This window comes from Primulina tabacum, chromosome 13, assembly GCF_025594145.1.
Source record: "Primulina tabacum isolate GXHZ01 chromosome 13, ASM2559414v2, whole genome shotgun sequence".
Taxonomy (NCBI): Eukaryota; Viridiplantae; Streptophyta; class Magnoliopsida; order Lamiales; family Gesneriaceae; genus Primulina; species Primulina tabacum.
In genome coordinates this window covers 34667534-34680008 of record NC_134562.1, presented here as the reverse complement: position 1 = coordinate 34680008, position 12475 = coordinate 34667534, and the positions used below count along the sequence as shown (strand labels likewise).

General features: G+C 31.2%; 1 protein-coding gene across 2 annotated transcripts; it reads right to left on the bottom strand.

Annotated features, from left to right (window-relative positions):
• Window positions 1-6001: 6001 nt before the first annotated feature.
• LOC142521708 (protein STICHEL-like 4) lies at window positions 6002-12054 on the bottom strand. 2 transcript variants are annotated; one of them, XM_075624853.1, is made up of 7 exons: window positions 11716-12053; window positions 9101-11467; window positions 8710-8929; window positions 7977-8489; window positions 7132-7735; window positions 6766-6826; window positions 6002-6344 (listed from the first exon to the last, which is right to left on the bottom strand). In XM_075624853.1, the coding sequence occupies exons 2-7, from the start codon at window positions 11168-11170 to the stop codon at window positions 6252-6254; spliced, it is 3561 nt and encodes a 1186-aa protein (XP_075480968.1). In that variant the 5' UTR covers window positions 11171-11467; window positions 11716-12053; the 3' UTR covers window positions 6002-6251. The 2 variants fall into 2 exon arrangements, with proteins under 2 accessions (XP_075480968.1, XP_075480969.1); XM_075624854.1 differs by lacking the exons at window positions 6002-6344; window positions 6766-6826 and having other exon boundaries at window positions 7480-7752; window positions 9101-12054.
• Window positions 12055-12475: the final 421 nt, after the last annotated feature.

The window sequence follows — 12475 nt, the reverse complement described above, 5'->3', positions numbered from 1 at the left end:
TTTATATATTCTTTTAATAATAATCATTAATACATTTTTATTTTTTTTCATATATTTTTTTAATAATAATCATTAATACATTTTTATTTTTAAATTACTTTCATTTAATAATAATCATTAATACATGTTTCTTTTTTATATATTCTTTTAATAATAATCATTAATACATTTTTATTTTTTTTCGTATATTTTTTTAATAATAATCATTAATACATTTTTATTTTTAAATTTAAAATTTACTTTTTTCATATATTCTTTTAATAATATTCTATATCTATATCTCTATTATCCTTACTTTCATTTAATAATAACCATTAATACATGTTTTCTTTTTCATATATTCTTTTAATAATAATCATTAATACATTTTTATTTTTAAATTTAAAATTTACATAAATTAATACATGTTTTCTTTTTCATATATTCTTTTAATAATAATCTATATCTATATAAATATATGAATGTGAATTGTGAATCTAAAAATATCTACAATTCACATTCGAGATCAAATTCACAAAAATCACTATCATAATGTTATAAATTCTATATATATATCTCTATTATCCTTACCTTCATTTAATAATAACCATTAATACATGTTTTCTTTTTCATATATTCTTTTAATAATAATCATTAATACATTTTTATTTTTAAATTTAAAATTTACATAAATTAATACATGTTTTCTTTTTCATATATTCTTTTAATAATAATCTATGTCTATATAAATATATGAATGTGAATTGTGAATCTAAATATATCTACAATTCACATTCGAGATTAAATTCACAAAAAATCACTATCATAATGTTATAAATTGTTAGTATTACGAACATTAAGATAATAATGAGAAGACGAATAGAGATGAGTGTGATTAAATAAAATTAAATTATTAATAAATATTAAGGTCATATAACACATTTTTTTCCATTTAGAATGTAGATATATTTAGATTACTTATGTATCAACAAAAATATGTGATTGATAGAAAATATTTGTATGTAAGTGATTTCGTTGCAAACATTTAAGTTATTTAATCAATTTTCAATATATGATGCTAAATACATATTACTAAATAATATATTATCTATTAATCTATTAAATATATGACTTTCATTTGTGAGCTTACTATTATATTATTTTTTTTTTTACAATTTGTCATGTTAATGGTGTTATTTAATTCATTTTTTATCTTAGTTTAATAAGATCATTAATAGTGTATTTAACTCAATCAAACTAATTATTATTTTAATTTACTTTTAAATTTAATTTTAATTACTTAAATTTATACATTGCCGTCAAATAATAATAGGAAGACAAAGGGAGATGAGTCGGATTGAATAAAAATAAATTATTAATAAATATTTAGTCAATTTTTTTATAAATGATGCTAAATAAATATTACTAAATAATATGCTCCATTTGATCATTTTGTATTCTTGCAATGAGAGGAGTTTTTTTATCATAGCGTTAACATGTTTGATTGTTATATGTCATTTGTATTGATCATGTAATTGTGTTTGGATTGTTTATGTGATTTATTTAGTTTGCACAAAGAAAAGAGAGAACAAAATCAAATATCCAACAAAAATGGTTATTTTTCAATTTTTTATTGTTGAGATATTTTGTTAATTTTTAAACACATAATGCATGTTTTCTGTTTGCTTAGATTACTTGGTTTGAAGTGACTTAGAAAATATTAAAAAAATTGAAATATTTCTTCGTTTTTACCTTATGTATCAGAATATCAAGAGATAATATTTTGTATTTATTGGGGCAATTGCAATTAGATGAGTTTTTTTACCCTAGCATTAACATGTTTGATTGTTATATGTCATTTGTATTGATCATGTAATTGTGTTTGGATTGTTTATGTGATTTGTTTGTTTGCACAAAGAAAAGAGAAACAAAATCAAATATCCAACAAAAATGGTTATTTTTCAATTTTTTATTGTTGAGATATTTTGTTAATTTTTAAACACATAATGCATGTTTTCTGTTTGCTTAGATTACTTGGTTTAAAGTGACTTAGAAAATATTAAAAAAATTGAAATATTTCTCCGTTTTTACCTTATGTCTCAGAATATCAAGAGATAATATTTTTTATTTATTGGGGCAAATGTATTTTCAAACTTCTGTCTATAAATCAATATTTAAAATTTTTTACGACATTATTATATTCTCTAACCAATTTGTTTTACTTAGATTGATAGAAGGCATTTTAACTTGAGTTTTTATGTATTTGCTTATATTATTTTTGTAATATTATTTATTATGAAAATAATAGGTGAACTACAAAATTTGGTAGGTCTAAGAGTCCTCTGGTGAACGACAAATATGGATAAATTATTAAAATATATAATATCCAGTAGATTTTTGGCATGCGATTTTGTTCTAATTCAATGATTATGCATGATTATAAATTTTTATTATATCACAAGTTAACACATGCCTAATATTTTTCTATGGTTTAAGAAAAATTGTGTGACTTCCTCCAATATTATCTCGATATATTTCGAGGTGACAACAAGATTGTTTTTGTCTCTTTTTTTAGTCAAAGTGTCTAACCAGCTAATTCATAACATATATGATGGTAGCATAGAAAACCCCTCGTCAAATAAATTCACTTAGCCAAATATTGAAATTCAAATAAAATTCTACAATATTTCATCAAATTAATTTTGACTATCATAAAATGCTCATGAAATCTAAATGGTTGTATTATTAGATGAGAATCATGAGATATTGAATGAGACAAATACTTTGACATATATTTGAATGATATCTCATATGCATATCTTAATTACATTATTCGTATCTATTCTCAAGATTTTTAAAATACAATAATTAATTTTGTATATCGTTCCACAAGATATAAAATATTATAAAACAAAATATAAACTCGATAGAAGAAAATTTGTTTAGTTTCAATGAATAATATAATATTATGTTCTAAACGCAACAAATGAGATTGAAACTATATCATCCTCATGACATGATGCACGCAATCATTATTTCAAAGCTTCTAAAAAATGACGATCAAGATGACTTTCTTCAATTGCGTCAAATTAAATGAGGACACAATTCTAAGATATAGTCATTTGAAGAGATTTCAAGTATTTTTCTCACAGTGATTGGGAAATAATTGTTAAAAATTTATTAACCTTATAGCTATATGTTGATAATATTGATACTAAATATAGAAAAATGATATCACAAATATCACAATATTTGAAGAAGGTGCAACATCATTCATTGATTACGTTGTTGAAGAATATATAAGTTATACATATTTTTAATCACAAGTGAAAACTTATCACGAGTAAAAGCATTTTTTCTTAAGAGTATAGTTGATGATTGTCAAAAGCGGAAAAATCATTTAACAATAAAAAAATAGTCGGGAAAATAAGATTATCAGATAAAAACAATGTAGAAAACAGAAAAAATGGCGTGATAAAGAAGCAAACTACGAGCATGTCAGATCCCCGATAAAGATTGTAAATAACATAATAGATGTTAAATACGATCAGATACTTGCTGAACATACCAAAATAGTTATATGCATATTATAACAAACTACGACAAAGAGTTGTTGAGTTGTCAAAATCAACCAAGAAGCATATTGGAAAGTGTGTCAAGTGGATAAGATAATTTATCTGATTCATTACCGTCTATGGTCATGATTTTTTATTTTTTATGGCTTAGTTTGTTTCAGTTGATAAATGTTATTAACCATGTTTTAATTCATTTAAATATTATCAAAATTTCGTACATATATTTTCAACCGTTTACATTTTTCTAGTATATATATATATATATATATGTATATGTATATTAAAAGTTACGGATTCCGAATCCGTGTGCCAAAAATGAAAACAGGAGACAATGAACAAAAAAAAGAGCGATCTTGGATGGGATTGGGGAAATTGATCATGTCAACATTTTTTTTATTAAAAAATAAAATAGCCCATCTTTGGGTCACTTTGATTGATGAAGGGTTGACCGAATCTTAGATGGGTATATTCTTGGTTTCTTGCTGGAGGAAATTCAATGCAGGCTGCTTGAAAGCAACAGCTGCCTAAAGCCTAAAGCAATGGCCTTTTCAACGGGGGCAGGAGCAGAGGCAGAGGAGAGGGTGTTGGCCTTGGGGTTATCCAAGTGTTATCCAGATTTGTCGTTTTCGTCCATTCATCCTCTGCAATCATTCCACTTGCGTTATACAATTATCTAAAAAAAAAATCATATTTATAATAAAAAATAATTTTTTTAAAAAAAATCAGTTAAGATAAAAAAATCTATCTACCAAAATTGATATGTACCGCTTTCTCATTTATGAATTTTTGTGAAATAATTAATATTAATTATGAGTAAATCTCTTGTGAGACGGTCTCACGAATCTTTATCTATGAGGCGGGTCAACCCTACCGATATTCACAAAAAAAATAATATTCTTAACATAAAAAGTAATATTTTATCATGGATGACCCAAATAAGAGATCCGTCTCACAAATACGACCCGCGAGATCGTCTCACACAAGTTTTTTTATTTATATTTTTTAATTTTTAGATAATTATACAAGAAAAATCAGTTCTATGTATGTTTGTCGTACATAGAACAAGTAATACAATTGACATAGTCCAATAACCCCTTATACTTTTATCAAAATTGGACTAGCATGGAATTACTTGGAATTTGGGACTACTATGTTTTTTTTTTAAAAAAAATTATAATAATTGAGATAATGGGTGGTTGGTGAATCTACCTGACTTATTTTTTGGGACATATACAAGAGTAACAAGACCAAGAGACCCGTGTCTTGTTGTTTACCGGAAATAATAATTATAATAAACTTTTTAATGAATGAATACTAACGAAATCCTGTCTTTTCTCAGCGCTAATATTTTTAATCGATAAATTATAATTAGCGACAAATTTTTAAAATAAATTTAATCAATTATTTTTAGTTTTTTTTTAAGAACATGATCTTCTCGGGTTTATTTCAAATACACATTCTCGAATACATTTAATGATAATAATAATCTTATTTAATTATCATTTTTGAAAGATTATTTAAGTATTTGAACATAGACTTTTTCTTTTCCTGAAACCAAATAAGAATTTTAAAGTGATTTTTGTAATATAAAAAAACAAAATCAAATGACATAATAATGTTACTTAAAATAAATAAAAAATTCTGATCGAATTATCATCATTTGTATAAAAATTCAAGGTGCTCAATTATTTTCAGCGTGGAATTGTATATGGTTTTAGTCTATATCTTCCCATTAGACTAGGCAGACTGAGTACATGTTATTTTTATATATTATTATTGTAATATAAATGATAATCAAAATGTTATTAAAAATTTGAATGTTTGGAAAAAATATGCTTTCAAAACTTAATTTTTAATAAAATGATAATAATATCGTTAATATACACGTCTTTAATATTTTTAATTATTTAAATTTTGATACTTATATCATTGACAATATATTTATATAATTATTATTATATTTTGAATATTTTGTATCAAAATCAATTTATTTTTTTATAACATGAATGATTGAAAATTTGTATAAGATTAATTAAAAAACACTTGAAAAATTTTATATAATTATAGAGGTAAAAAAATATTCTGGAAATGCAAATTATAAAAAAAATACAAAATATTTTTTTTAAAAAAAAATGTTTGCAATAATATATGATTGAAATTTTATGAGTTACATTCAAAACTCTTAAAAACTTATATATAAATAAAATTTAGCATTTTACAAAATCTTCAAAAATATTTATAAAAATTAAGAGCAATTGTGTAATATAATCGATTGTCTGCCCTATATAACACCTAATAAATAAATTAGGAGGTGTGTTATTTTTGCTTAAATTTTTTTCGAAAAACAATAAAAAAAACTATCAAAGCACGGAAAATGTTTCGCACGGAAACTGGTGTAGGAACTTTTATGCAAAAGGGAAAAATAAACCACGATAACCACGAAAAGAGGTTTGGTAATTAGAAAGCATATCAATACAGGAGACAATAAGCTTATGAACCTAAGAAGAACCAAAAAAATGGGCAAAATACGTTCTTTATTCATACTGAGGAAAAATCTGAATCTTGATGTTCATCACGGTCTCCCAGATTATCTATTCTAAGCTATTCCAAATAACAAGGATTTATCAAACATAAGCCGTAAAAGACTGGTGCATGAATGAATCTAACTAAAAACACCGATAACGAGTCCTAAACATTTTACCTTCGAGACCTACTGGTGAGACACCTTCCGCAGGAGATAAATTTTAGAAATGTACGTGGCTTCCTTGTTCTGATTCTCAATCTTGAAAGCTGCACGAGTGATATATAGTAAATATGAGTAATTCGTACAAGCACGTTGCAGAAATAAATCATCTGAGTGTTGGTTTGCATGGAAGCATCACAATTCAAGCGAAAATTATGCATATCTCCAGATGAAACACAATATATTGGATTGCATTAACAGGATCATGTCTCAACGTACTAGATATGCAAGCATATCCCATCCTCCGATCAATATTGACTAAATCAAGAAATTAGAAGGTAAGGTTGGAAGAAGACTTGATAATATTTTTATAACTTGACAAGTGACCAAATGCATGAAAACTAGTTCATCTAACTTCACCATACTAACCAACCTGTTTTATGCCATGAACACTATTGGTCATCGAATTATCAAAATAATAACAATTTCTTAAAAAAAAACACGAACTTCTTTATTTTCTACATTTACCTTTCGACGTGAAACTGTTGGACTCCAGCATAGCAATCTCCTTGATCTTGGTTCTAATCTCCTGCAACGAAATCATTATATCCATATGGTATCATTGATAAAACTGCCATAATTTATTGTTCAAACCAAGACAAAAGACCATTAGAAAATTATTGTGGTCGCCATTTACCAAGCTTTCTGAAGTTGTATAGGAGTGTTTATTAAAATTTATATTTACAGACACAAACACACATATGCACAAGTTCTCCTAGTCAACTCCTACTTGCAAACTGACTACAAAAACAGATAGCAGTAAGCATCCAACCAGAAAGTAATAAAAACTGGTAGCAATAATTATCTGTCACCCAATTAAAGAGCAATACATACAGATTTTCTTGTTCAAGCTTTTCAGCAATGGAAACAGCCTTGTGCTTTGACCATCCATTTTGTTGTGAACAAGCCTCTGTGTGCCGAATTACATTGGCAAGAGATAACCGGCTTCTGACAAGGCCAAGACTCTGATTTCTATCTCCCAAATTTCTTTGACCTGGAAATGAAGTATAAGCAGACGTCTTCTGTGATGTTGCTCCAGCTAAAGCACTCTCACTTTTTTGCCTGCCTAAGTCTGCCTTTTCATCACTGTGTTGAACTCCATTATACTTTCCAGGAGAAGCTTCGATTTCAACAATTTCATTCCTACCCAATCTAGCAGAAGAAGCAACTCTATCTTGGTGCCTTCTGGTATCACTATGATTTACCGAATTACTCCCATTACGAGTGAGAAGAATGGGGTCCAAATCTAAATGGGATGGAGCCTGAGATGCTTGTAATAGAATTGGTACAGCGCCAATATCTTTTCTTGTGTTGTATCTGATCTCTATGTTCACAGGAGATCCAAGGACTGACTCAAATGCTTGTAAGATGTGCGGACTAAATTTTTCGAACTTGGATACTGTCAACTGTGAATTAAACAGCAATTGCACAGTCGGAGCTGCCAAGAAAGGCCGTCTGTTAAGACAAAAAACCTGAACATGTACGATTTATTTAACAGATTCACAAAACTATTCTGATATAAATTATGCCTTTGTTCTATGCAAGTATTAGAGACAAATCTGATATAAATATATCATTACCCCATGATATGTTAATATACAAAAAACAACTACTTTTAAAATATCTCTACAACATTGATGAAGTATGGCATAAGACAGAACATAGCAATATGATAGTACCTGCATCATAACTAAGAGAGATCAGCTTTCCCTCCTGATACATGAACTCTTTTATGCCACTAACTGGGATCTTTTCAAGCACTTCCAACCAAATTTCTTCGAGTTCATGATGAAACTTACCTTGTACTTGAACCTTGTTTATATTATTTTTATCATTGGAGGTGGTGTCCATCTGTTGTGAAACCATCCCAGTTCCGATATGGCCCTTCACATTCATACTAACACCCTTGGCACTTTGATAAACATCCCCTGAACTTCCAGATCGAACAGCTGGCATTTCAGCTTTGCTTTTCCTTGGTCTCTCTTTTAAATAATCAGTATTCAAGAGTAGGGGACTGTGATTAATACTGGTATCTGGGGAGGAACTTAGTACCATGTACTGTTGATCAGGAGCCAGTTGCAGCAATGCAGCAGTCAGCCAAGTCATCTTGTCATTTGATACCCTCAACTGTTTTTCTGCTTCAGACAATGTTTTCAGGGCTTGACGCAATTTTTCCATGTCTTCTTTGGTCACTGTCGTGCAAAGGCAGAACAACGAATAAAGGTTTGGCTTACCCAAAGTTTTGAATAATGAAAACTTAAAAGTTGAGCACATTTTGTAATTCAAAATTGAAGGAAAAGAAACAGCAAGGTCACAATATTTAACTACAGCATGCAGGATGGAGCAGGTTCAAGAAAACATTTATCACAATGAACATGTGAAGCTCAAGAGATACTGGATCATGGGACTCACATATTTGTCGCCGAAAAAACTTTCTTTTAGGTCTTCGTTTATGAAAATCATAGTTTCCAGCAAGAATATCAGTTATGACTGTAGCAAGCTGTGACATTAATGCCAATGGCTCTACACCAGATTCCATAATCTCTCTAAGATTTTTCACTGTACTGACAGTGTCTGCAGATAGCGCCAAATCAAGTAGATCTACCAACTTCTCATCTGAAATAAGCCCAACCTATAATAAAACAATAAAAGAGTTTTTTTATACATTTCATGCATCTGAATTACATGAATCCGAATAGAAGAAAGGTGATATGTTACTAATGAGTAAGGTAAAGCAAGTAACTGAAAGCAAATACTATGAGACGAGATGTCGAGAACACAAGATCACATTTAGGACCCCTACCAGTTCTTGTACCAGGCAAAGAGAAATTCTTTGTCCAAGCAAACTTAATTGCTCCAAAGTCATCTCAGCATCCCTCAAAGATCCATCTGACCTTGATGCGATAAGCTTCAGAGCATCCTTATCAATTTCTATCTCTTCTTTGGTTGCTATCCATTGCAGAGTATATATTATGTCTGCATCCTTCAACTTTGGGAAAAAAAATTTCTGGCACCTGGATATTATTATATGAGGCAACACATCAAAACTTGAGCAAACAAGTATGAAAACGACACGCCTAGGGGATCGATCAATGACCTTCAATATTGCACCCCAACAATCAGAAGACAAAGTATCACATTCGTCGAATATGATGACTCTGTATTGAGATTGATGCTGCGAAACAACCATATTGTCAAGAACTTCTATAATGCCTTGAAAGTCAATATTACTAACCGGGCCAATTTCCTTAATATTTTGACTTCTTCCAGTATTACGTTCAGCACAAGAATTGCAAAATCCACAAGGTTTTGAATGCTCTAAAGACTGGCAATTTAAAGCTCTAGCAAATATACGCGCACATGAGGTTTTACCAGTTCCATGGGGACCATAAAACACATAGAGCAAACCAATCTTTCTTTTTGCAATAGCATTTGAAAGAGCCTGCACCACCAGGTTCTGACCAACCAGATCTTTGAATGTTCTTGGCATGTATTTTTGAGTGAGATTTTGATGCATATCATTGTGTTGCCTTCGAAATTTATGTTGCTCATGAGATCTACCTTCTGATGCAAGATCAGAGTCGATCTCCTGCTTAAGCAGATTGTCTGCAAAAAAGCCCAACTCTCCTGAGTAATCATGATGCCAAGGAGCACGATCGATGCTTCCTTGAGATCCAGGTGCATCAAGCAGCAGAGGCAATGCTTCCCCCTCAGATTTTGTAGACGAACTTGAATGCTCTGATATGACGGGCATGTCTGGGATATCTCTTCCTTGGGGAATAAAACCACCTTTCTTTAACCTTGTATCAGATAACCCGCAAGAAAGGCTCCGGCCAGCCATGTCAAGAAATGATTTCCCTCTGTGGTGAATGCTTGACCAGTTCCAAGGAATGCTACACCCATTCCTATGAATGCCAGCAACATCTTGACCATCGTGCTCTTGTGCTCCCTCTTCCCCATAATATTTCTGGGGAGCTCTGCCTTGAGCAAATGAATTAGAGGCCACAGACATTTCATTTTGAGTCTCAGCTTCTCGGGCAGCAATGTAAGGCTGTTTTCTTCTTGCCCCTCGAAACCTGCGTCTTTTTTCCCTATTCATACTATTACCATGACTGCGAATGCTTGCTCCTGCTTCTTCAGATATTTTTCCAACCTGGTTCTGCCTTACATTGTCAATATTTCGAGACGAAGCTGCATCATCGCATTCATCTGTAATATTTTTTAACTGGTCAGAAAGGGTCTCGAGGTGTCTATCTTGTCTGTGGCCGTGTTTCTTTTTGACAGCCTTGTCTCGCAATTCAGAGTTTCCAGAAACACCACCAGGGACCAAACTATTTCCATGTTGTGGACCATCATCATGCCAAAACATTGTATCATTTCCCCAAGACTTTCTACTTGATTCTTTTCTCTTGACTCTTCTTTGTTCATGAATCCCATCCTTGACACTACGGTTGCTCACAAGTGTGGCTGGTCCCTCAATATGCCTGTTAACCTGGCCAGAGACTGCTTTTGATATTGGCTGAGTAACAACTGGAGGGGAGCTACCAGACATTCTTCCACTATCTTTAGGCCGCTCACTACCAACGGACCGTCTTGAATTGGCCAAGACATCCTTTTCCCCTCTCTTGTGGCGTGCATCAAATACAGAAGGAGAGTGCCATGAAGGAGGACTCGCAGAAGGATCTCTTAAAGACTTTGACCTCTGAAGCACAACAAGGTCCCGCATAAGGGCCCTATCAGCCAAGATGGGACTATTCTTATGCATGTGATTCTTCAAATGAATGCAATTTGTTAGATGAATGTGATTGCGTAGATGGTCGCTAATATTATCATTCACATCCTTGAGTATCCGGTCACGAACAGCCCTGGTCATGATCAGAACATAAATCGATCCACAGGATATGTTCTTTGATTATGCAAAGAAAACATGCTCATGATTTACAACAGTTCAAGGCCTCCCGACTAATTCGCTCGCAGACGTCTTATGATATTAACCCAATCCCTGGCAATCAAAAGCTCCATCCACCATCATTACGTCTATAAAAATTCACTCTTTACGATTAAAACACCTGCAGTCTAATAATTACAACCCAAGATCCCTAGTAATAAGATGCAAAAGCTTTCGCCATTTGGGGCATCACAAATGTACAGAGCGAGAACCAAAACACATCTAAGTGACAAAAAGAAAAGGTAAACGAGCTTTTCAAACACGAAGCTCGAAAGAAAAATTATAACTTGAAATACTCTTGCAGTGCCTGCAGTTCGAGGAAGAAAAGGACCGTCCTTTATTCAATGTCTCACTCTTATTGTGGGGTCAAGCATTTCAACAAACAGGGGCAAGAAACTTCAAAAGGGGCTGAGAATCTGGAAAATTGGTGGCCAAAATCTTAGCCACAAGGACAAAATGAGAGATATCACCTGAATCTCGGAGTTGGAGGCAACCGCCCACTACCGCTATACTAGCAAGCTACCCGTTGCAGTCATTAAGTGTTCGCATCCTCCCACAACAATCTTTCTCAGATCTCGTTCTCCTCCACTTGCAACATAGACTTCACGAGGGATTCTTTCGAGAAAACGATGGAAGAAGCCTCTAATACCTCTCCCGCACTAAGTTAAAAGAACAACGAACACATGCAGTTTGTGAGTGTTGTTAGATAGTCGAAGAATGGGATTTGACTCGAGAGAGATTATATGTATATATAGTGTCTGCATATATGTTGCGGCCATGGGGGTGCGGGGCGGCGTGCTGACAGATGCTGCGTCATGCCCATTTTGTTTTTGAGATGATTGAATTGATTCCTTTTAATCAGACAGTCGGATTAAAATAATATTATAATATATTTAAATTCTAAATATAAATACATATATAAATAGTAACAATATATATTCATCAAAATTAAAAAAAATCAATTAAGTTTTAATATTAATTTTTACTCGAACTCTAATATTATTAAAAAATTCTTTTACAAAAATTTAAAATATATAAAATCATATTTATATTATCAAAAGTAATTTTTTAAAAAATAAATTAAAAATTGAATCGGTCGAACTGGTTGGACCGGTTCAATATCGGTCCTACATATTCTTGACCGGTTTGGACGATAAAAAGATTTTTAGAAGTTGTATGAATCAGACATGTGATCTATTTTTGTTCGAATCGCCCGGTCCAATACGGTCA

Bases quoted from the DNA above. Each gene is read 5' to 3' on its own strand.
- LOC142521708 (XM_075624853.1), bottom strand. From the start codon at position 11,170: ATGACCAGGGCTGTTCGTGACCGGATACTCAAGGATGTGAATGATAAT. The intron at 8,930-9,100 runs GTAGGGGTCCTA...GTTTTATTATAG, and splicing joins TTTGCCTGGTACAAGAACTG to GTTGGGCTTATTTCAGATGA. The intron at 6,345-6,765 runs GTAAATGTAGAA...TCACTCGTGCAG, and splicing joins CAACAGTTTCACGTCGAAAG to CTTTCAAGATTGAGAATCAG.